Source organism: Dunckerocampus dactyliophorus, chromosome 6 (assembly GCF_027744805.1).
Source record: "Dunckerocampus dactyliophorus isolate RoL2022-P2 chromosome 6, RoL_Ddac_1.1, whole genome shotgun sequence".
Taxonomy (NCBI): domain Eukaryota; kingdom Metazoa; phylum Chordata; class Actinopteri; order Syngnathiformes; family Syngnathidae; genus Dunckerocampus; species Dunckerocampus dactyliophorus.
Genome location: NC_072824.1, coordinates 9,533,768 through 9,554,817, shown reverse-complemented (window position 1 = coordinate 9,554,817; position 21,050 = coordinate 9,533,768). Strand labels below are relative to the sequence as shown.

Sequence of the window (21,050 nt, the reverse complement as noted above, 5' to 3'; positions counted from 1 at the left end):
CTTTATTTTGATATTAATATTTTATTATTTTTATGTTAAAAAACAAAAGTAGAAGTATCAGGTAAACCTACTGTTGAAACACTGGTTGCACTTACTGTACTTTTATTGAAAATGTATTGAATACTGAAAAGTGTTTGTTGCAATTTATTCAAATAAAATGTTAAGGAATTTGCATTATTGTTATTTACTTGCTTGTTTGTTTTATCCATCATTAATTTATACTTGATTCCCTTACAAAAAACAACAAGAATCTAGGAAACTTCATCTACAATGTCCACTATCCAGGTATTTATTTCACATCACACTGGTTGAATTTTTGGCTAAACAGTTACTGAATTGATTTAAAGTGACTGTATTGTAGCATTCTAAATGAACCAATATTGTCCCTGAATCATAACGGCAACCATGAATCGAATCGAATCGTTACACCCCTATCAATAACCCTCCAATGTGGCTGAATTACAACAATTCTGCTAAGATGAGTGGGCCAAAATTTCTCCACAGCGCTGTAAGAGACTCATAGCAAGTTATTGCAAACGCTTGATTGCAATTGTTGCTGGGTGGCCCAACCAGTTACTAGGTTTAGGGGGCAATCACTTTTCCACACAGGGACATGTAGGTTTGGATTTTTTTTCCTCCCTTAATAATTAAGAGTTTCATTGAAAAACTGCATTTTGTGTTCAGTTGTGTTGCCATTTACTAATACTTACATTTGGTTATGATCTGAAACATCTGAATAAGTGTGACAAACATGCAAAAAAATAAGAAATTAGAAAGGGGGCAAACACTTTTTCACACCACTGTACAAAATGTCTGGCAAATATATTAATAAAATGGATGAACAAATTCATAAATAAAGTGGATAATAAATTTGGTAGAAGTGCTGGTTATTTTTGCAAAGGCAAAATTTTCAATACAGCCCTTATGTTGAATCTCTTTAGACCAGGGACGTCAAACTGGTCTTCACCGTGGGCCACATCACTTATGGTTGCTCTCAAAGGGCCGCAGCTTTGCCTGAAATGTGTGTGTTGTCTTTGTTCAGGTTGTCTGAGAAGACGTTTTGGCCTCTTATCCAAGTAGGCTTCATGACTTCGTGCTGAAAGACTAAATAGGACATCTCTAATCTGAGGGGATGGTGCAAGATCCAAGTATTTATTCTCTCCGGTTGAGGCACGTCCCAACCAAGACTGGTTTCACTCCTTTGTGGTGCAAAACGGCAGTCGGTAAGATGCGCTGGAGTGTGACTTCTGAACAGTGGAATGAGTGTGGTTCCACCCAAAACAACAAAGTGCATCTCCAAGTGCATATATAGAACAAATGTTGGACGTGCATTATTTCCAGGCTTTTGCAGGCCACAAACAATAATGTGGTGGGCCAAATTTGGCCCCCGGGCCTTGAGTTTGACACCTGTGCAGGGGGTTGCGAATGGTGTGGACTGTGAGAGTAAAGCATTAAAAGCATTTGTAGCATTTATTTTTGGGTGTCCACCCAGCATTTTTCACAGTAGTGTGACTATGTCACTTACATGTTGCTCTGCAGTTCCTCTGCCCGAGCATCCTTATGCTGCTGCACAGCCTCGAGGGTGGTGACGAGCTCTGTGATGGTGTTGCTCAGGTGAGCCAGCAGCTCCAGTGCATTGCTCTGTTGCTCCTCCTCCCCCGGGTCCTCCTCCGGCTCTGGCTCAAACTCCTTGTTCTGTTTCAGAGTGATGCCGACGCGGGTGAAGGCGCTCTTCTCTCTGAACACAGCTTGAGTCTGCGACTGAGGTGAGTCCGTGGGGACTAAAGAAAGAAAGATTCTTCTCAGTTAAAAACAATTTGTAAATTACAGGGGAACCTCTAAAAGGTCAAGGTCACCTGAGACTTCAGGGAAATCTCTTAAGACGTCAGCTCACTGAGCATCTCTTTTGCTTTAGATTTTTTTGTGAAGACAGCTGATAATGAAGAAACTATCGCAACCTTTATGTATGCAGGCATTTTTGTGGAAAAAATTAAGATTTTTTTTTTTACTGTTGATTTTAATTTTATATATATATATATATATATATATATATATATATATATATATATATATAATTCTAACTATGTTCTTAGTAAAAAGTACAAATGCACAAAAAATGTCAAAATGTTACCCCATCCAACTTAAATACAACATATTTGAATTTGCTTGTTCAGAATAAATTAGCTTAAAAGCGAGTACCGGGTTTGACAAGTGTCGTGGTCGGTGCCTCTTCGTCCTTCCCTGCAGTTAATGCAACCATGACGCAGTCCACGAATGAAGTGGACGGGTGACGACGTTCCACTTTGACAGCTGGTTGGGGATTATTTGCATCTGGTTTCTGGAAATAAAAATGTGCATTGATCATGAGTCAGGGTTAAAAATGTCAGGAAAATGTGGTGAAAACAAGAGCCGAGACTTTACCTCTAGGGCGTTGTGTAGCTGGTTGGTGACTCCTCGCAGAGTGTGATGCAGCAAGGTGATTTCAGTGACTGCCCGTGCAAGCTCCTCGCCCTGTTTCAGCTGGACCGTACTGGCTCTGGCCCGCACGGCCTCCAGCTCATCCTGCACACTCCTCCTTTCTAGCCTGTAAACACAAACATACACACACACAGGTCATAAGCACAGCAGGGAATGTGAGCTATCACATGGTATTGCCTGTATTGTGGTTGAGACGTTTATTCACTTAAGTGCCTTGTGCCATGTAAGGGTAAGGCCTTTATAGGGGGGATTTTTTTTTGTAAATATGCATTTTTTTTTTTTTTGCCACATGGTGGCCTAATGGTTAGCACGTTGGCCACACAGTCAGGAGATCTGGGTTCGAATCTCTGTTGACATGGAGTTTGCATGTTCTCCCCGTGCGTGGGTTTTTTCCGGGTACTCCCGCTTCCTCCCACATTCCAAAAACATGCATGTTAGGTTCATTGGAGACTCTAAATTGTCCATAGGTATGAATATGAGTGTGAATGGTTGTTTGTCTATATGTGCCCTGCCATTGGCTGGCAACCAGTCCAGGGTGTACACCACCCCTCACTCAAAGTCAGTTGGGACAGGGTCGAGCATACCCCCGCGGCCCGAATGAGGACAAGCAAAATAGAAAATGAATAAATAAAAAACAAAAAACAAAAGAACCACTTATGATTTAATACCAATATACAAATACCATTTTAAAATGTATAAGAAAATTGTGTTAAATATTCTAAAGTAAATAAAAGTAATTTCATAATTAATATATTAATTTATAGGAAATTTAACATTTTATAAATAAAATTCTATACAATAAATTTTAACAGCAGCAACAGACAATTAAAATTTATGAATTCAAATACCGTATTACAATGATATAAATATAACAATGCCTACAGTAGCACTTCAGCTTTACAGATGCCATGTCTACTACTATTTTTTGGTGGAAGAAACACCTTGTATGATTTACTTAATACTGACAATTATAGTAAATATAATACTAATAATAAATAGTTGTTCTATACTACAATATCATATTTTATGAATAAAAAGTGTTAAATATTATAAAATATTATATTAAAAGTAATTTAATGATTCATATAGAATATTAAACTACACATTTAGAAGAAAGAAAATTATTTCATAATATGAATTCTAAAAAAATTCTATGAATTATATCTACAAATAAAATTATTAATATATATACCAATACAAGTTTTGTGTTAACAGCAGCAATAGACAATTAAAATGAATTAATTCCAATTATACTACAATAATATCAGAAACATGCCTACAGCAGCCATGTTGCTTTAAACTTCATCTTTACAGATACCATGTCTGCTCTGCAAGCGTTGCATGTGCGGTGGTCAAGCTGTCTACCCGGACATACTGTATGGTGGTATCAGTCCTCGTAAAAGGTAATTACAGCCCCCTAGTGGCACCACCTTCATTTTTTTCTTTGGAGGGGTCTATTTTGAGGAGTGGCATTTATTTATTCAAGTGGACAAAGCAGCTGGAGATTATTCGGGACACGGCATCTATTAGAGCGGAGGCCACTATCTGAGGAAATATGGTACTGACATACAGTATTACAGGTAAAGGAGAAAACAGATTTACTGTAGTTGAGAGAGTTCTGTTTTCAGGTCTTCACACTGGAAATTCCTCTCCCGAAGAGCCTGCAGGTTGGACCTCAGCATGTTCTCACTTTCAGCTATGTGCTCGCGGGCCAGCCCGTTCTCCATCAGCAGGAACTGGAACCCACACAATGCACGTTCACTTTATTTACATACTGTATATACACTTTGCATGCGACTGCTGTTGAACACTTTCAGCTACACGCCGACTTAAGCAGCTGACCTCATTCATTTCCTTCTCGGCGTCAAGCTGCGCGCGGACATCCTGCATCTGTTGGATCTCCAAGCTCTGCGACTGCAAGAGCACCTGCAGACTGCGAAGCTCCTCCTCACGCTCAGATAGTGTCTGCCCGAGCTCCTGGACCCGCTGCTCCGCCTGGTACAGCGATGTCTCAAACCTGTAAGTCAGAGAAGACAAAATGAAGGCAAATGCAGGGTTTCCCCAAGGATTTTTTTTGAAGATGTGGTGGTGAGCTGCATGGGAGGGCGGACTACTGCCGCTATCAGCCACGTTGAGAAGCTAATTGCTGATGCTCTATCCATTAGCTTCACAACAGATATATGTTTACTTCATTAATCTCCAAGAGAAATTTACATTTCCAGCAGCAATGCAAAAATGCAACAATGAACTTAATCACAAAATAAAACAACATGACAGGTAAGAAAAATAAGAAATAGAATAAGAATAAGTAAATAAATACGGAACAGATTGCGTCAAATTTATAGTGCAATAATACATAATAAATCATAATAATAAATAGTAATAATAATACACAATAAGGTAATAAGTCGGGCCGCACGGTGGTCTAGTGGTTAGCATGTTGGCCACACAGTCACAGTGTGGAGATCGCGAAGAGCTGAGTTTGATTCTCCCTTGGGAGTTTGTATGTTCTCCCCGTGCGTGCGTGGATTTTCCGGATAGTCCGGTTTCCTCCCACATTCCAAAAACATGCATGTTAGGTCAATTGGCGACTCTAAATTGTCCATAGGTATGAATGTGAGTGTGAATGGTTGTTTGTCTATATGTGCCCTGCGACCAGTCCACTGTACCCCGCCTGTCGCCCAAAGTCAGCTGGGATAGGCTCCCGCGACCCTAATGAGGGGAAGCGGCATAGAAAATGGATCGATGGAAGGTAATAAGTCCCGTCCTGTCCAGTCCTTCTACAACAGGAGATATGTGATGTTACACATGTCCGTAACGGCAGATATCGGAATTGGACAATATCGGCAAATCGGTTATTGCCAAAAAAAAAGCCCCCCCCCAAAAAAAGCCAAAATAAGAAGTCAAAGCAAGTTGAATCCGGATGTGATCCAGATTGTACATTTAAAAGTCATGTAAATTTACCATATAAATTCTTATTTAACCTGTTTAGACGCTTACTTTCTCATTGCATACTGTTGTATTCTTTTTGTTCCCTTGATGACAGAAAAAAAAAATGGTGATTTTTTTTTTTGTGAATTTCATTTTTAACTGTTAAAACATGAAGTCAGGTCTCTTACTGGTCTGCTCTGTTTTGGGCGTGGCTTGTGTCGCTTTGTGCCTGCAGCAACCTGCAACATCAACAACACTTGTTGTAATATCATTACTGCAGCTGTGAGACAACCGCCTGGTCAGAGTAGGACATACTTGGAGGTCTCTTCAGCCAGGGCGTGCTCGAGGAAGGTGTGCGCAGCCATCGTGGAGGACACGGTGGCCGACATCTCCGTCACTTTCCTTTCCAACTGACCTCGCTCATCGTCACACTCTGTTAGCTTCTGACGCAGCACTCCCATCTCTGGGGGTAAAATGAAAAGAACAAATTTATTGTCTTTACCTGTATCTATTAGAGCTGCTTTGTTTTTGTTTTGTTTTTTACCTGAGGTCAAAATTGTAACCTGTAGATTTAAATCAGCAATCTGTTCTCCAGCAGCTTGAAGATTTAACTGAGCTTGCCTCAGCTCCTCCTCCAACTGAAGAGTGACATTGTTGCAGAGAAAAATCATCAGTATCATGGTCACAAAGCATCACAGTGACTACTGTAAGGCCTGTTTGCTTGTCCCATCTTTTCTATTCTGCTGTATTACTGCAATTTCCCTGGATTTGTGGATTATTTCCAGCCATATTTCAAGTTGTCCTCATTAATTTTGTGAACTTAGACAAGGCTGACCTGCTCTTTGTCTTCCAAAGCTCGGTCTCGTGCAGACATGTGCTCGTCTCTCTCTCCCAAAGCATCCGCCGCCTTCTCCTTCAACGTCATCAGGACGGGGGCTGTCCTGTGCACGAGGTTCCTGACGTCGTGCAGCTTGTCAACAACCCCAAGAAACAGCAATATTACAGGAGAAATCGTTATAAAAAGGTAAAGGGTGCGTTCACACCAGGGCTGTACAAAATTCATTACTGACTTGGGAATGACCTCAAAATTCCATTTCAGTTCTTTAGTTTGAATTCAAATTGCGGTTGTAAACAGCCAGCAAAATTGCAATTCAAATTGGAGGAAGTACAATTGAAATTCCATGAAATTCAGAGAAATTAATGACGCATAATTAAGGTGTATGTAACAATGAAGCTTTACAGTATATATTTAAAACATTCATTTTCTAAAAATATTGTATGGACTTTATGTGCATTGCACTTTATTATAATAGATAAGTAGTAGTTGTTGTTTTTTTAAATCACAAATTAACATTGAAAAACTTTTCGGCTAAAAACAGATCATTAAAATTGTAAACACTTTCAAATTGTTGGATAGGAGGATAGAACAGAACGTCATCCCCAAGAATACCTTGGTTTATCCAAGTTTAAAATGGCTGTCCAAACATTTTGGACATTTTGTTTGGAGTACACTAGTGAAATAAATGGATGACAATTAGAATAATTGAAGGCCAGTGCTGTTTTATACTTTGACTTTTGTAATAACAACAATATACAAAATGATAATACATGTTAGTGTCTGCACTGCCATTTGGAAGAAAAATGTATGTTAAAAGTATCTAATTTTCACTGATGTGTGATGAGAATTAATTTCTCTGTAATGCATTGAATTAAATCCTGTAATTCACTTTCAGTTCAACATCCTGTGGGGTAGAGTCAATTAAAAGTCAAATTCATCCACTGAATTGAAGTGAATTCTGAAATTCTGAATTTTGCACAGGCCTGGTTCACATTAGTCATGCTTGGTTTGGTTCAAAGGGAGTCTGGTGTGTTCTCTCTCAAGTGTGAACGTGATCATCTGTACGTGCACCTAAGAAGAAATGGTATGGGTCTCAGTTCGCTGCACGAAGCAAAGACACTGACCAGTGTTAAAATGACAGCAAAATACCTGCAGAAATGACAAGTGTGTGTGTGCGTGCGTGTGTGTGTGTGTGTGTGTGCGTGCGCGCGCTAGTGATGGAAATTTCATCTCTTTTTAGGGAGCCGGTTCTTTTGGCTCGACTCACTAAAAGACTTTCGGCCCTCAAATGGCTCCTCAGATTTTTTTTGTCTTAAATTAATTTATTACCAAATTACGTGTATTGTGTAAAACACTAATGTAAAAAATATATGATAAATGTTTATTATTTAAATGGATTTATTTAAACCTCAACGAACAGCTACAAAAATATGTTATAATATAATGTTATATTATACAATACAAAAAGAAAGACCCATCTAAATAGAAAAATTTGAAAAAATGACTACATGCTGTTAAAACTGTGGTTTTAACAGCACCACAGTGTGTTGAACCCCGCCCCTCCCCCTCCTCAGTGTGGACACAGAGACGCCGCCACACATCTTGACCAATAACATTCGCCTTTAACAAAAAAAGACAAGGAAAAAACGAATCGACTCCCAACAACGCGAACTGGCTCCTGTTGTTCATTTCAAAAGGGTCTCTTAGAGCAGATTCATTTGCGACAGACACATCACTAGTGTGTGCACGCATGCGAGAGACAACGGCGTTCTTCAAAAGTATATTTTAGAAGCTTTTCGGAAATCTAAACTGGTAAATACAGCAGAATCTAAAAATAACCTACCTATTCAGAAATTTAATAAATTGGAATATCTGAGTTATGGTAATGGTGTAATTTATTTTGAACATGCATATAGATTACATTGGAATACGTCACAGTTATTTCATGTAGTATGTCATGAAAGCTTACCAATCAAGTTTTCACTTTTTGCGTATGTTCTTTACAGCACTGCCTTTGGTCCCATAACAAAAACTCTATCTAGTGTGAATGCTAGGTAAACCACACCAAAGTGTGCTTTAAGTATCTTTTTTTTAATTTTTGGTCTGGACCAGAGTACCAAACCACAAGTGTGAACGCAGCCTTAGATAACCCTGCCAATAACTTCAATTTAACTCACTTCTTTCATCAAGCTGGACTGTTCCTGTATGGTTTGACACAGAAGATCCGAAGCAGAGTTCAGTGTTTCGGTGTTGCTCGCATTTAAGGCAACCTGCACGAAAGAATAGAGGAAAAAAAACATACAGGATTTACTGTAAGTGGATGTGTTCAGAGAGAGCATATGGCATGTGATTTTGTGTGTTACAGTATTTGTTCCTACCTGCTCAGGGAAGGTGGCGTTGAGGGCAGCCAGGAGCTCTTGCTGAGAGCCGATGCTCCTCTGCAGGGACGCCATTTCGTTGGCACAATGACTCCTGAGCTGCTCCACTGTTCTGAAGGCCTGGACACAAACAAAAGATGTTTTAAAATAATACTTCTCTGGCAATGTCAATCACCACTGAGCACTTTTTTTTTTTAATTATCATTGAACAACTAGACCACTTTCAGTCCAGTTTTCCCATACAGTACATTTATTTCACATTCATTTGGGCTGCCACAAATAAATTTGCCGCAACCCGTTCGCCCTCGCTCATAAACACATTAAAACGGGACTGTCCGTGAATGTAGTTTGTAGTTACAACGCAGTACAGTTGGTGGCGTGATGCATCTTAACTCCGCCTCATACACACATGGTCTGCCAGAGAATATGTATAAGACGTAGCAAGAGGGATCAGTGTTTGGCGCAGACTTTGGCGCAATATTAAGCGGACATACAGACCCCTCTGCTCTTTTTCAAAAAAGCGACCACTCTAGCAACTTTTTCTTGTCTGGCATGAAAGCCCGTATCATAGCAGTGGGTGCTGCTGTGGGCGCTTCCATCCATGCATGTTTTTGGAATGTGGGAGGAAACCGGAGTATCTCAAAACACTCAAAGGCGGCTTGGTTTTGTTTGTGACATTAAAAAAACTCAATAACAAGCGACAGAAGTTATTTGTATTTGTAAACATGCTTTTTACTCATTTTGTGTTTCCCCTCACAATATTATCCCTCTCTCCAGAGTCCACGGCAGTTAAATGCATAGTCATCACAGCCAATTATGTATTTTAGATTATGACATCATCTACCTCAACCCTAAATTTCTAGCATTGGATGTCATGAGACTAGTAAAAGTTGTATGGTACATACGGCCTCCTTGGCTGTGAAGGCTTTGTCCATCTGCGTCCTCATCTGGTCTCTTTGCTGAAGCTCGTCTTTGACCTTCTGCATCATTCGGCTCTGCATCTCCTTTGACTTTATACATAAGAACTTCATCTCTTCATACTAAAAAATGTAAATGCACAGGTTGGTGTGGTATGTACTATTTTTTACGTTTAAATGTAACACTGATCTGTTCAGTTTACGTACATGCGCAACAAGGCTGCTGTGATCCTGTCGGACGAGCTCCTCCATGTGCTTCATGTTTGAGAGAGCTGCATCAGTGTCGCTTGCAGTCGACATCTGCTAGGACAAATTTAAAGCACTTATTTATTCCACGAATGCATATTTCCAATGTGCTATAAAAGGATGTGTTTATTAAATCACATTCCATTTTCAAAATGCAACAGAGCCTGTGGACACCATTGAATTGAATTATTTAAGTCAATTGTTTTGTTAGCATGTGGTTTCAAACTACAGCAATGTCCATTCTGCTCCAAGCAGTGATAACAGCAAGTAAGGTAACAGAGAGTAATTATTCCAAGTGTGTTATATGAAATGCAAACACCCTCCAACCCTTGAAAACCCTGAAATTCTAGTATTGCCAGGCACCCTGGTTTATTACAAGGTACTGTAGCTACTGTGAATCTTATCTTCATCAAGACAAACAGATGCACAAGCGTGATAACTGAAAGATGATTATCTGCGTCATTTTTTCCAAGCACATAACATGAAAGACAAAAAAGAACGAGTCTTCTCACCATGGTGACCCGCATGTCCTGCATATACTGGATAAGTTCATTAAGGGAAGCCCCGTCTTGCTCCAAGTGGCCAATCCTGTTCAACGCCTCCATGTAGAGGTCTCTGTACATGGTGGTCTAGTTGACACACAAAGAGTCATTCGAAGATGAAGAATAGAAGAAGTTGTCATTTCTATTTCTAATGAATCAGTGTCAGTCACCTGACTGAGTTCAGTGTGGTCCGTCTGCACCAGCTTGTCCCGCAGCTCTGACGGCAGCGGGCCCATGGAGGGACGTCCATGCGCTCTGGCCACCGCCAGCTGCTGCACCAAGGCCTCCACCATGACCATGCTGGACCTCAGCCTCTGCTCCAACTCCTCTCTTGGGAGGCATTCCAGGCTACCTGGGGGGACGCTGGCAACACACACACAAGCAGTGACGAGGCATTCAGGCTCACTTCACAAGCACCTTACAGCTGTAATATAGTGTAATTCCGGGTGCATAAGCCACACCCACTAAATTTAGAGAAAAAAACGGATTTGTTCTTACACCGGTGTATAAGAGTAAGACATGTGTCCATGTCTTAAGGTGGCATATTGTGGAGTGCACAAGTCCTTTATTTAACAGGAGCCAATCATAAGCTATGAATAAACTCACCACGAGCTTGTCAACCCACTGGAAATTGCAGGAGGTCATTACACAATATAAACAGTCTGACTCACGGTTTCATCTAACAAACAACATTAAACTCATCACACAGGAAATAACACTCAAACGTTATACCTCAGAATTATAGACACGTGTATCAATACAAGTTTTATATGAAAAAAACAACATTTTAAAGTGTTCCCATAATGCATTTTCATTGGGAAAACCATTTAATTGGAGGAAAGCATACTTGTAGAAATGGCTGCGATGCTGCTTCTGTCCACCAGAGGACCAAAAGACAGGGTAACTGTGACGAAAGAAAGGTGACGTCATTGCAGTGGCCCAATGAATGTATTGCTCAGACGCAATGCTTTATAGGAAACCTTTAAAACGTTGGCCTTTTCTTTATTTTAAAGTCACATTGCAACATGTTTCGATATTTCTACATATACCTTTTGAGTATGAAGTTGCCATGTGATGAATTTAGTGCTGTACGTGAAGTGTCTTGACAAGATGACACCATGAGTCAGACTGTTACGACCTCCAACAACTATGTTACGTTCTTATAATGGGTATACATACTGACTTCCGACAACCAATGGGGTCACAAGCTTGTTGTGACTGCATTGATATCTAGTGATTGGCTCCTGCCAAACAAGGTGCTACCGCTGTCTCGCTGACTCGGGAGCGGCACAGTATTTAAACAATAATTTCCAAGATAATAATGCTCACTCTGTTTCAATTTAATATTACCTTTATTATTGAAATTATACTGTACCTTTGCATAGTTTTACCAAATTAGCAAATGGCATTAGCAGTATTATTGGTATGTATGCTTCACTAGATCCCTGCCTATTTGTGGTTCGGCATTTGATTTCCTTTCACCGCTTTAAATTGTACATAATTTTTTTGATGGCGCTATCTGCAGGGGGGAAAGTGTTGCAGCTATGAATCCACCTGAGGGCACTAGTCTCAAGTCACTTCACTCAACATTTTCCAGCTGGAATATGCAACACATGATGTTGTGTAACTGCATTTTGTAAGTACTCTATATTATATGGCCGTAATTGTATTTTAATGCATAAAATGTAATGTAAAATGCATATAATAACTATGAGAGGCATATTATAGGGTTTACAGCAGTGGTCTCCAACGTTTTTTCTTGTGAGAGCAACTTTTACTAAATAAAATGGCCAAGAGTTACAAATTTTATTTTTTACATTTATTTTCATATCTTATTTCAACCCAAAGAAACCAAATATGCTTGTTTTACCAGAACATTAACAAAATGCTGGTATGCCCAACTCACATTTTGTGTTTCAGAATGCAGTTCTTTCTATTGTTCTCAAATTATTAACTGAAAACCTGATCAAAAAGCTGGCTTGCGGGCACCTCATGTGGTTGTGTGAGGGCGCGTTGGTGACCCCTGGTTTACAGTATCAAAAGTAGACATTATTAGGGTTTTGTATGGGTGCGTCCACAACTCATGTTTTTTTGCCATCTGCTGAGGATGCTGGAACTTAACCTTCTATTGTATTGTTTTGAATTCTATGTTAAAAACAATTCTAATTCAGTCAATTTAACTTTTTTCTTCTAAATTGACATACTTGGTACTGTATATATTTTCCTATTTTATGACTTGAGTTCTATAACCAACATTTTTCTTGTTTTAATGTAAAACAAAAAATAAAATTAATCTACTTGTTATATTACCAACTATACTATATGTCCTTTATTTCTGTATTGTGTGGTATTTTTCTATTTATAGGACATGACTGTTAGTCTTGTTTTCTGTAACAATGCAAAAAAAATCTCAAAATATTACTTATATTTTACACACAAAAACTGGCATAACTTTGTTGCATTACAATAACAAGTATAGTATTGTAATAAGTATGTAACATTTATCATTTTGTCTGTGAGTGTGTGTATAACATTTATATATAAAATTTACCGTTACCGAATTTACTACGATAACCGATGTCATTTTGCCCATGTCGATAAATTCCGTGTTTTAACAAAAAAGAAATTAATTATTTTTGTCGGTGTGCTGGCATGCTATGTTCATTCCCCTTTAAGACGAGGTACAGCGTGTGTAGTCACGTGATTCCACCCATCCAGTCTGAACAAGAAGGGAAACAGACGATGAGGGCACGGCTGATGGTTCAAATGAAGAAGCGGCTGTACAGTGCCAGCATATGCGCCTAAAAATAGACTGTGCGAGTAGAAAAAATAAAAAGGGAGCACACGTGCGACTACGTTTTTAAACCCTTTCATTTGCATTTTGCTCCTGAAATAAGTCCATACAAAGTGAACCAAAGTAGAGTAACATTTTGGCGCATCTGTATATAAATCTACAAGTCTCCTACAACTTTTATTGGCTCACATCGGCAACTCGCGTTGACGCGCGATGACATCTCAGCCGTACAAGCTGCACTCGCTGACGTAGCTAACTAGCTATGTTATCTATCAGTTGGATACTGGCGCGCTGCGGGAAAGATTACTGTGACGTACTATCGTGTCTTCCCAATCATGCGCTTAAAATACGTTTTTTTCTGTTTGTATTCATTGTAACGCTGCTCCGAATGACACACAAATACTTGGCTTGAAATATATGGACTTTTAAAGCCTTTTAAAAAACAAACAAACATGTACATAATGACCAATTATGCAAAATTGACAATTCACAAATGAACAAGAAAATAAAAACATTATAAAAGCGTCTCTTTAGGAAACCATGATTAGTTTGCTGTTGGTAGCAGTTTTTAAGGATTCCATGCTTTACTTGATGTCACTAATAGATGGTCACACGGCTACAAGAACATGTGAAATTCTCTTTTCATTGTGTAAATAGTCATTTTGAGGATGTTATCTATCCAGTTTCTAAAGCCAACATGGCACACACATATAGGCAAATAACATGACAATGGAATGTCTGGAAGTGAATACAATTGTTAGGAAAAAATAGAAAGTCATTATATTTATGCATGGTATTATTAAGATTGGAATATATTACCTGACATGGTTAGGGTAGGTTGGGTTGATATCAACGCCGTTCTTCTTGTGCAGTGTGATAAGTGGCCATTAGCAATGTAATTGCATGAGACATGATGCCAGTCATATTATGTGGCTGTATGTGTAGCTTGTACATGTGTGTACAGGATGTAGTATGCCAGGGTATGTACCATACATTCATATTTGTGGACCGCGGTCCCAGGGAGATTTACTTTGGGTTCCACACAGATTATGTTGATTGATTGATTGATTGATTGATTTAAGTTTAACGACACTATCAACACAAAGTATCATGGAAGTGTCTGGACCTTAATATGTGAAGTTATTAATGACAAAACCTGTTTCTCGGGAGTGTAATCTATCAATTTAATTAGGGAGTAGAGCTTGTAAAATAGAAACTGTGATCTACTTTACCGGGAAAAATTTCCTACTCTTGACAGATTATGTTGAGCAAAAGAACACAAAATGCAAAGTCAGTATGAAAACTGTCGGAACCACCCAAAGCACATTATGTAAATGGAGCGTTGTTGCTGCTTTTTGGAGGGTTTTTCAGAAGGCGTTATAGGCGGAATAGGTGCCTCCCTTTACGTGCATTATATTTCATTGAAAGTAATGTGCGCCAGTTGGTCAATAAATTAGCGAAAAGCAGTTTATTTGCAATAATATTCAGATGGCAGAGATATATAGTGGTCGGGGATTTATTTAGTGCCCAATTTATCGTGATATTGATTTGAGGTCATATCGCCCAGCCCTAATACACACACACACACACACACACACACACACACAGGTGTGAAAGTGTCTTCCTGATTTATTTTATTGCATGCTTGTCACACTTAAATGTTTCAGATGATCAAACAAATTTAAATATGAGCCAATGACAACACAACTGAACACAAAATGCAGTTTTTAAATTCAAATTTGTATTATTAAAAGGGAGAAAAAAATCCAAACCTCATTACATCTGGCTTAAAAGTAACGCAGCATTTCAGAAAAAGAACATCATACCAACAGTAAAATATGGCGGTGGTAGTGTGATGGTCTGGGGCTGTTCTGCTGCTTCAGGACCTGAAAGATTTGCTGTGATAAATGGAACCATGAATTCTGCGGTCTACCAAAAAATCCTGAAGGAGAATGTCAGCCATCTGTTTGTGACCTCAAGCTGAAACCAACTTGGGTTCTGCAGCAGGACAATGATCCAAAACCCACCAGCAAGTCCACCTCTGAATGGCTGAAGAAAAACAAAATGAAGACTTTGGAGTGGCCTAGTCCAAAGGCCTGACCTGAATCCTATTGAGATGCTGTGGCATGACCTTAAAAAGGCACTTCTTACTGGAAAACCCTCCAATGTGGCTGAATTACAACAATTCTGCAAAGATGAGTGGGCCAAAATTCCTCCACTGCGCTGTAAGAGACTCATGCAATCCTTAGCAGCTGTCGCTGCTAAGGATGGCCAAGCCAGTTATTAGATTTCCGGGGCAATCACTTTGTCCACACAGGACCATGTATGTTCGGATTTTTTTTCTCCCTTAATAATAAAAAGTTTTATTTAAAAACAGCATTTTGTGTTCAGTTGTGTTGTCAGTCACTCATTTTTAAATTTGTTTGATGATCTGAAACATTTAACATGCAAAAAAATAAAATCAGGAAGAAAACACTTTCACACCACTGTATATCTGTATATATATTTCCTTTGTACATTATGAACAAATTTCGTTTGTAAATTTGTAATTTTAATTTTTTTAAAAAAAGGAAACTATGTACGCAGATATGCATTTCACAGAGTTCAAGTTTCTATAGCTTTATTGATGATTCTTACCGTTTTCAGACCCTGTAATACATGTATTTTCAATAATGTAATAAATGCACTTACTTCCACAGGAGAGGATCGGTGAGACTGCATGCGTCCGCTGAGGAGAAGTTCCTCTTCCTCTCAAACTGTCCCGATGTGTTGAGACCCTGGTCCAACATTTTCACAGGGCTGCTGCCCACACAGGCGCTGCGGGATTTTACAGAGGGAGGAAGAGGTGGCGGAGCAGCAGCAGAAGGAGGTGCAGTGAGGCCCACCTTCCCTGACACCAGGATGAGGAACTCTGCCATCTGCTGTAGTTGCTGCTGCAGTGGACCCTCCGGAATGATTGGCCCACCGGGAAGATCTGACACTTGCACGCCTGATTGGGGGACCACACAGGGCTTCCTACTGAAATCCTCATTTGGTTCTAGAACTGTACCATGATGGAATTTGCTGCACAGGGTGGTGGAGTTGAAGAGGGGGCGAGGCATGGGGCTCTCCAAGGGGTCCGCCCACAAACCAGCCAAGTGTGGACTATCTTGAGCCACCACGGTCTTCTCAAGGGCAGAATCGTCGGCAGAATCCCTGTGGGCCATCAGCAGGGATAGGGATGCTCGTCGTGCAGGACTGATGAGCTGCAGAGCCACTGAGGCTACAGAGGGACACTCTGAAAGGACTTTAAGAACATCGGGGAGTGTCTCACCCAGACGTTTATCTGCACAATTTGGAAGGGGTGGTTGATTCTCAGATGACCCAAGAGTGCTGTCCTTTGCCTCGCTTACCTCAGAGGGCGTAGCAAACACTTCTAGGGACCCAAGGGTGCCGAGGTCAGAGAGTGGGCTGCCATCACGGTGTGACAGGAGTTTCTCTGGCATCTCTAAACAAACTGGATCAATCGTCATAGTCTTGTTGAATGCACGCGTTGTACGGAAGAAGTCAAGATCTTGGCAGGAGCTCTTTTGAATAGGATCTTGTGCAAGATGTTCCTTGTTCGTCTGTAGGAGTTGGGTGAACACACCTGGAATTCTCATTGTCGCTTGTCCACAAGCCTCACTGTTAAGCGGATCCAGGCTGCAGTTTTCTTCACCACATGATACCGGGTCATCATGGTCCAAATGACAGTGTAGGTGCTCCAAATGATTAACGCACAGCTGATCTTGAGTAATGACCGGCTCGGTACTTGTTGGAATATCGTCACCTGGCAAAGGAAGCGTCGCCTCGGATGTTTTAGTGGCGTTTGGGATTTCAGCCTCAGCCCCAGTGCACATTGTCTTGAAGGTCATGTCACAGACCACACCAGGTTTTGCACCACCTACATGGTTACAGTAGGGATGATCCACATGCTCTGCTGCCGGACCCAACTGGCTAGAGTCGAAGATGTTGCTGGAGTCGATGCTGTTGTCTTGTACGAGATCTCCAGCAGGGAGAGGAATGCTTGCATCCAGTACGCTAGCGGTGGCATTCAAAACCTCCACCTCGCCGCCATCGCAAGCAAAGGGCTTCCAAGCGACAGCCACATCGTCACCGACATCAGCATTAGCGGGGCGGCAGTAGGGGTGTTCCGTGTGGTCGCCACACGATGACACAAGCTCACTGGCAATGGTGTCATCTTTTTCGCATGTGTAAGACACAGTTTGCTGGTCCTGATGCAACCCAATGCTGTTCTCGTCGTCGCCTCCCACACACCATGAAGACTGGACAAGCTCAACTTCACCGCCAGAGCAGATGAAGGATTTAAAAGTGACATCTCCTAGCATGCAGGAGGTCATTTCAGTCGTGGCACCAGTGGGATGTGTGATATTGGCTGATGCAGGAGAGTGCAGAATAAGAGAGACATCCTTCTGTTGGTGAGAAAAGCAGAAACACACAAAACTATATATTTTTTTCTTAAATACCAATCATAATAATCAAAACAATAACTCGCTTTATCATGCCAATATTAAATATTTGTTTCATTCAGTTTTACTCTTCTACAGTAGTATCATAATTGTTTTTAAATGCATGTTTTTCAAACAATTCTATGACTTATTTACTAATTACTGAAAAAAAATCTACTTTATTCTACTAATATCAAATACTTTTCTCCCATTCAATCTTACTATTGTACAGTACGATAGTGTATTTAAAATTATAATTACAGTGTATCGTCGCTCATTTGAGACTTAGCATTCACAACCCTGCAAATTTGCGGATTTTTGGTCCAATATTTTACATTTTTTATTCTTTTCCTCTGAACATAGGCCAGCTTTTTTTCCACACCAAAAACTTCTCATTAACACCAAGTTGATAATAATTTAGAAATACGCAATAGCAGTGTTTATTTTTTGTAAGTTGTTTCTGCTTAATTTTTATTTCTTTCATGCCTAATTGTTATTGACCATTAAAAAACGGAGGTAAGAGAAACACTGCCCTGCAAAAGTGTTTAATTGAAATAACTTTTTAAAATACATGTTTTTCCTCCATTCAAAGCTATTATAGAACATATTTTTTAAAGATTTTTTTCTGATGATTTCTCTGTATATTGTGCACGGCACAAGCACCAGAATTGATCGCCAAAATAACAAGCTTTTATTGCAGTATTGAAATTCTCACACAGGAACATTCCCACTACAGGCTACTATTGCCGCCAAAACTAATCTGAATCAAAGACTTGGAGATCAAAGACTAACCAACATCGCTTCTTGTCCACTACCCCTTTCAGCTCCCCCAATGTTGGAACACATATTTTATGGCATTACATACATGAAGACAACACATAATGGCCCTGAGGGTCTTCACAATATTTTCTCTTTTCAGTGTTCAAAAAAAGTAATGATCAACTTCAGAGTGAGATAATGAGAGAAACATACCTGTAGGGTACAATGACAAAGGCAGTTTAAGTAGCAGAAACTTCAAAATGTTTTCATATGTTACACAGTAAACCTACCTTTGTGGCGTTAAACAGTGATTTTGACTTGTGCCTTAGGGATGAAGGTGACAGATTCTGCTCTGCATTCTCCACACTTCTCAGTGGAGGACGGTCTCCACATCTCCTGGAAGGCTATGATAAATACATACTGTACAGTGCCTGACAAAGTCTTGCCATTTATCAAAGCTGTAGGAACAATAAGTGATAACTTCACTTTTAGTTGCTCATTTGGAATCAGAAATAGCTTATATCAGGTGTGTCCAAACTTTTTGCATCAAGGGCCACATACTTAAGAATGAAAGGATGCAAGGGCCAATTTGCAATTTTGTAAAGCAACCCATGTAGATATTCTATGAAATCATACATATTTCAAGAAAAAAATGCATCTCAGCTTTATGCTACAGGTGAAAAGCGTTTTAAATTTTCCAAATATTTCAACTTTCTTTTAAAATAATTTTTGTATATTTACTTATCGAAATATTATCACTTTATTCCCATAATATTTTCACTTTATTCCCCAACCTAATGACAACTTAAATTAATTTTGTTTCTCATAACATTACGACCTTTAAAAAAAACATGTTTTCTTTGACATCATTTTTTACACCGTTATTCTCATAAAAAAAATGTCTTAATATTTTCTTCTAAAATTACTGCAAATTTTTCAATTATTGGGATCGCTAACAAAGTTTTCTTGTTAAATTTTATTTTCAGAATGTGCCGCGGGGCCAATAAAAAAAACAACAAAAAAAACAGCTGCTGTCCGCAAACGGCCCCCGAGCCACCTTTTGGACACCTCGAGCTTATATGAAAAGTAAAAGCCTCTAGCATATGCTTATAGCAATGTCTTCGTCGTCCATTGAGTCTTATTTAATTTGGGCAGAATAGTCAGACTGTGATTGGACAAATGTCTTGTCGCATACCAAAATAATGCACAGTAGAAATATTTTCCTTTGAAAACACAAACATGCTATAAAAACATCAGAACATAAAGTCAGGGTGCCTTGGTAAGTAGAATTAATATTGTGCATGACATCCATGAGCATGGAGGACTCCATCCATACTTCTCAGCAATGACTCAACCAAATTGATAAAATCATTTGGAATGTCAAAGAAAGCACAACTTTTTGCACAAGTCTTGCACAACTCCCAGACTTCATGAAGATTCTTTGGTTTCATCTTCAAGCCTCCTCCTTAATCTAGCCCCAAACATGATCGTTATGTTCATGTCTGGCGTCTGGGCCGGCCAATCCTGGAGCATCTTGACCTTCACTATCGGAAACTTTGATGTGGAGGCTGAAGTATGAGAAGGAGTGCCATCCTGCTGAAGAATGTGCCTTCTCTTGTGATTTGGAAGGTAATGGGCAACAGGAATTTAGATAGAGAGAATTAAACAATGGTGTTGCATTTGCTGTTGTATTATTTACTGACTTTACAAGACTTTATTTTTCTACAATAAGCATAATCTAGAGGCTTTTGCCTTTCATATAAGCTACTTGAGCACCTAAAGGTGAAGTTATTAGTTATTGTTCTTACGACCGGAATAAGCGGCAAGACTTTTGTCAGGCACTGTATATTAAAACCAAGCTGGGTTCTATTTGTATCTCAATTTTGTAAAAACAATGCGAAGAAATCTTACCGAGCCTTCCACATTTTGACTTGACATCATGGAGTCCTGGGAAACGGCTGGTATGTGAAAGTAGAGACGATTATTGCTTTATCAAATAGTAAACACTGATCTGTATTGTTGGCAACACCGTAAAGCTAGCCCTCACACGTTGCTACAACTTCCTATCGGTAAATGCTAGCTTACTAGTAGCAAGCCAGGGTTTAGTGACTCACTCGAATCGTATTTACCTGATTGTTAATTTTCTTTTAAGTCTGGAAATTCTTCAAAGTAAATATTACTTGTATTTAGACTTTTAAAAAGCCAATAATAGTTTAACAAACCTGTGAAACTGTCAACAACCGCGTATCATTCAAAAACAGAAATGGCTGCATTGCTATTGGTCAATTTCTTCTTCGTTTATAAACCAAGGCGGCGAGTCCGTGTTTTGCTGAGTCGTGCACTGCTGCCCCTTAGAGGACACCGCAAACTGCTTTGACTTGATTGGTGCCATTTATGCCACTTTCACGGTGTAAATGGGGGGGGGGTATATGCGGAAATTAATAATACATTAAATAATAATAATAAATTCGATAATAAAAACAAATGTATTATAAATGTTTAAAAATGCATATTTGATATTTTAAACTATTTATGAAATAGATTCATACTGGAAATTGCAGGAAAGTGGCCTAGTACTTAGCATGTTGGCCACACAGTCAGGAAATATGGAAGATCTGGGTTTGCATCTCCGATGGGCATCTCTGTGTGGAGTTTGCATGTTGTCCCCTTGCGTGGGTTT

General features: G+C 39.5%; 1 protein-coding gene across 7 annotated transcripts in view; it reads right to left on the bottom strand.

Moving 5' to 3' along the window:
• Window positions 1-20,971, bottom strand: part of spag5 (sperm associated antigen 5) — a 28,130-nt gene extending 7,159 nt beyond the window's left edge. The window contains exons 1-20 of one of the 7 annotated variants that reach the window (XM_054780224.1): window positions 20,593-20,971; window positions 20,282-20,328; window positions 18,661-18,774; window positions 15,816-17,575; window positions 11,178-11,234; window positions 10,501-10,693; window positions 10,301-10,417; window positions 9,750-9,842; window positions 9,531-9,665; window positions 8,626-8,745; window positions 8,425-8,517; window positions 6,245-6,379; window positions 5,954-6,047; window positions 5,725-5,872; window positions 5,598-5,648; window positions 4,321-4,495; window positions 4,081-4,214; window positions 2,422-2,584; window positions 2,200-2,338; window positions 1,526-1,781 (exon numbers count right to left, since the gene is read on the bottom strand). In XM_054780224.1, the coding sequence (XP_054636199.1) occupies window positions 1,526-1,781; window positions 2,200-2,338; window positions 2,422-2,584; window positions 4,081-4,214; window positions 4,321-4,495; window positions 5,598-5,648; window positions 5,725-5,872; window positions 5,954-6,047; window positions 6,245-6,379; window positions 8,425-8,517; window positions 8,626-8,745; window positions 9,531-9,665; window positions 9,750-9,842; window positions 10,301-10,417; window positions 10,501-10,693; window positions 11,178-11,234; window positions 15,816-17,575; window positions 18,661-18,774; window positions 20,282-20,311 (4,007 nt within the window). In that variant the 5' untranslated portion in view covers window positions 20,312-20,328; window positions 20,593-20,971. Of the gene's footprint in view, window positions 1-1,525; window positions 1,782-2,199; window positions 2,339-2,421; window positions 2,585-4,080; window positions 4,215-4,320; window positions 4,496-5,597; window positions 5,649-5,724; window positions 5,873-5,953; window positions 6,048-6,244; window positions 6,380-8,424; window positions 8,518-8,625; window positions 8,746-9,530; window positions 9,666-9,749; window positions 9,843-10,300; window positions 10,418-10,500; window positions 10,694-11,177; window positions 11,235-15,815; window positions 17,576-18,660; window positions 18,829-20,281; window positions 20,453-20,499 lie in introns of those variants that run through there. The other 6 variants (XM_054780225.1, XM_054780228.1, XM_054780223.1 and 3 more) reach the window with 6 other exon arrangements.
• Window positions 20,972-21,050: the final 79 nt, after the last annotated feature.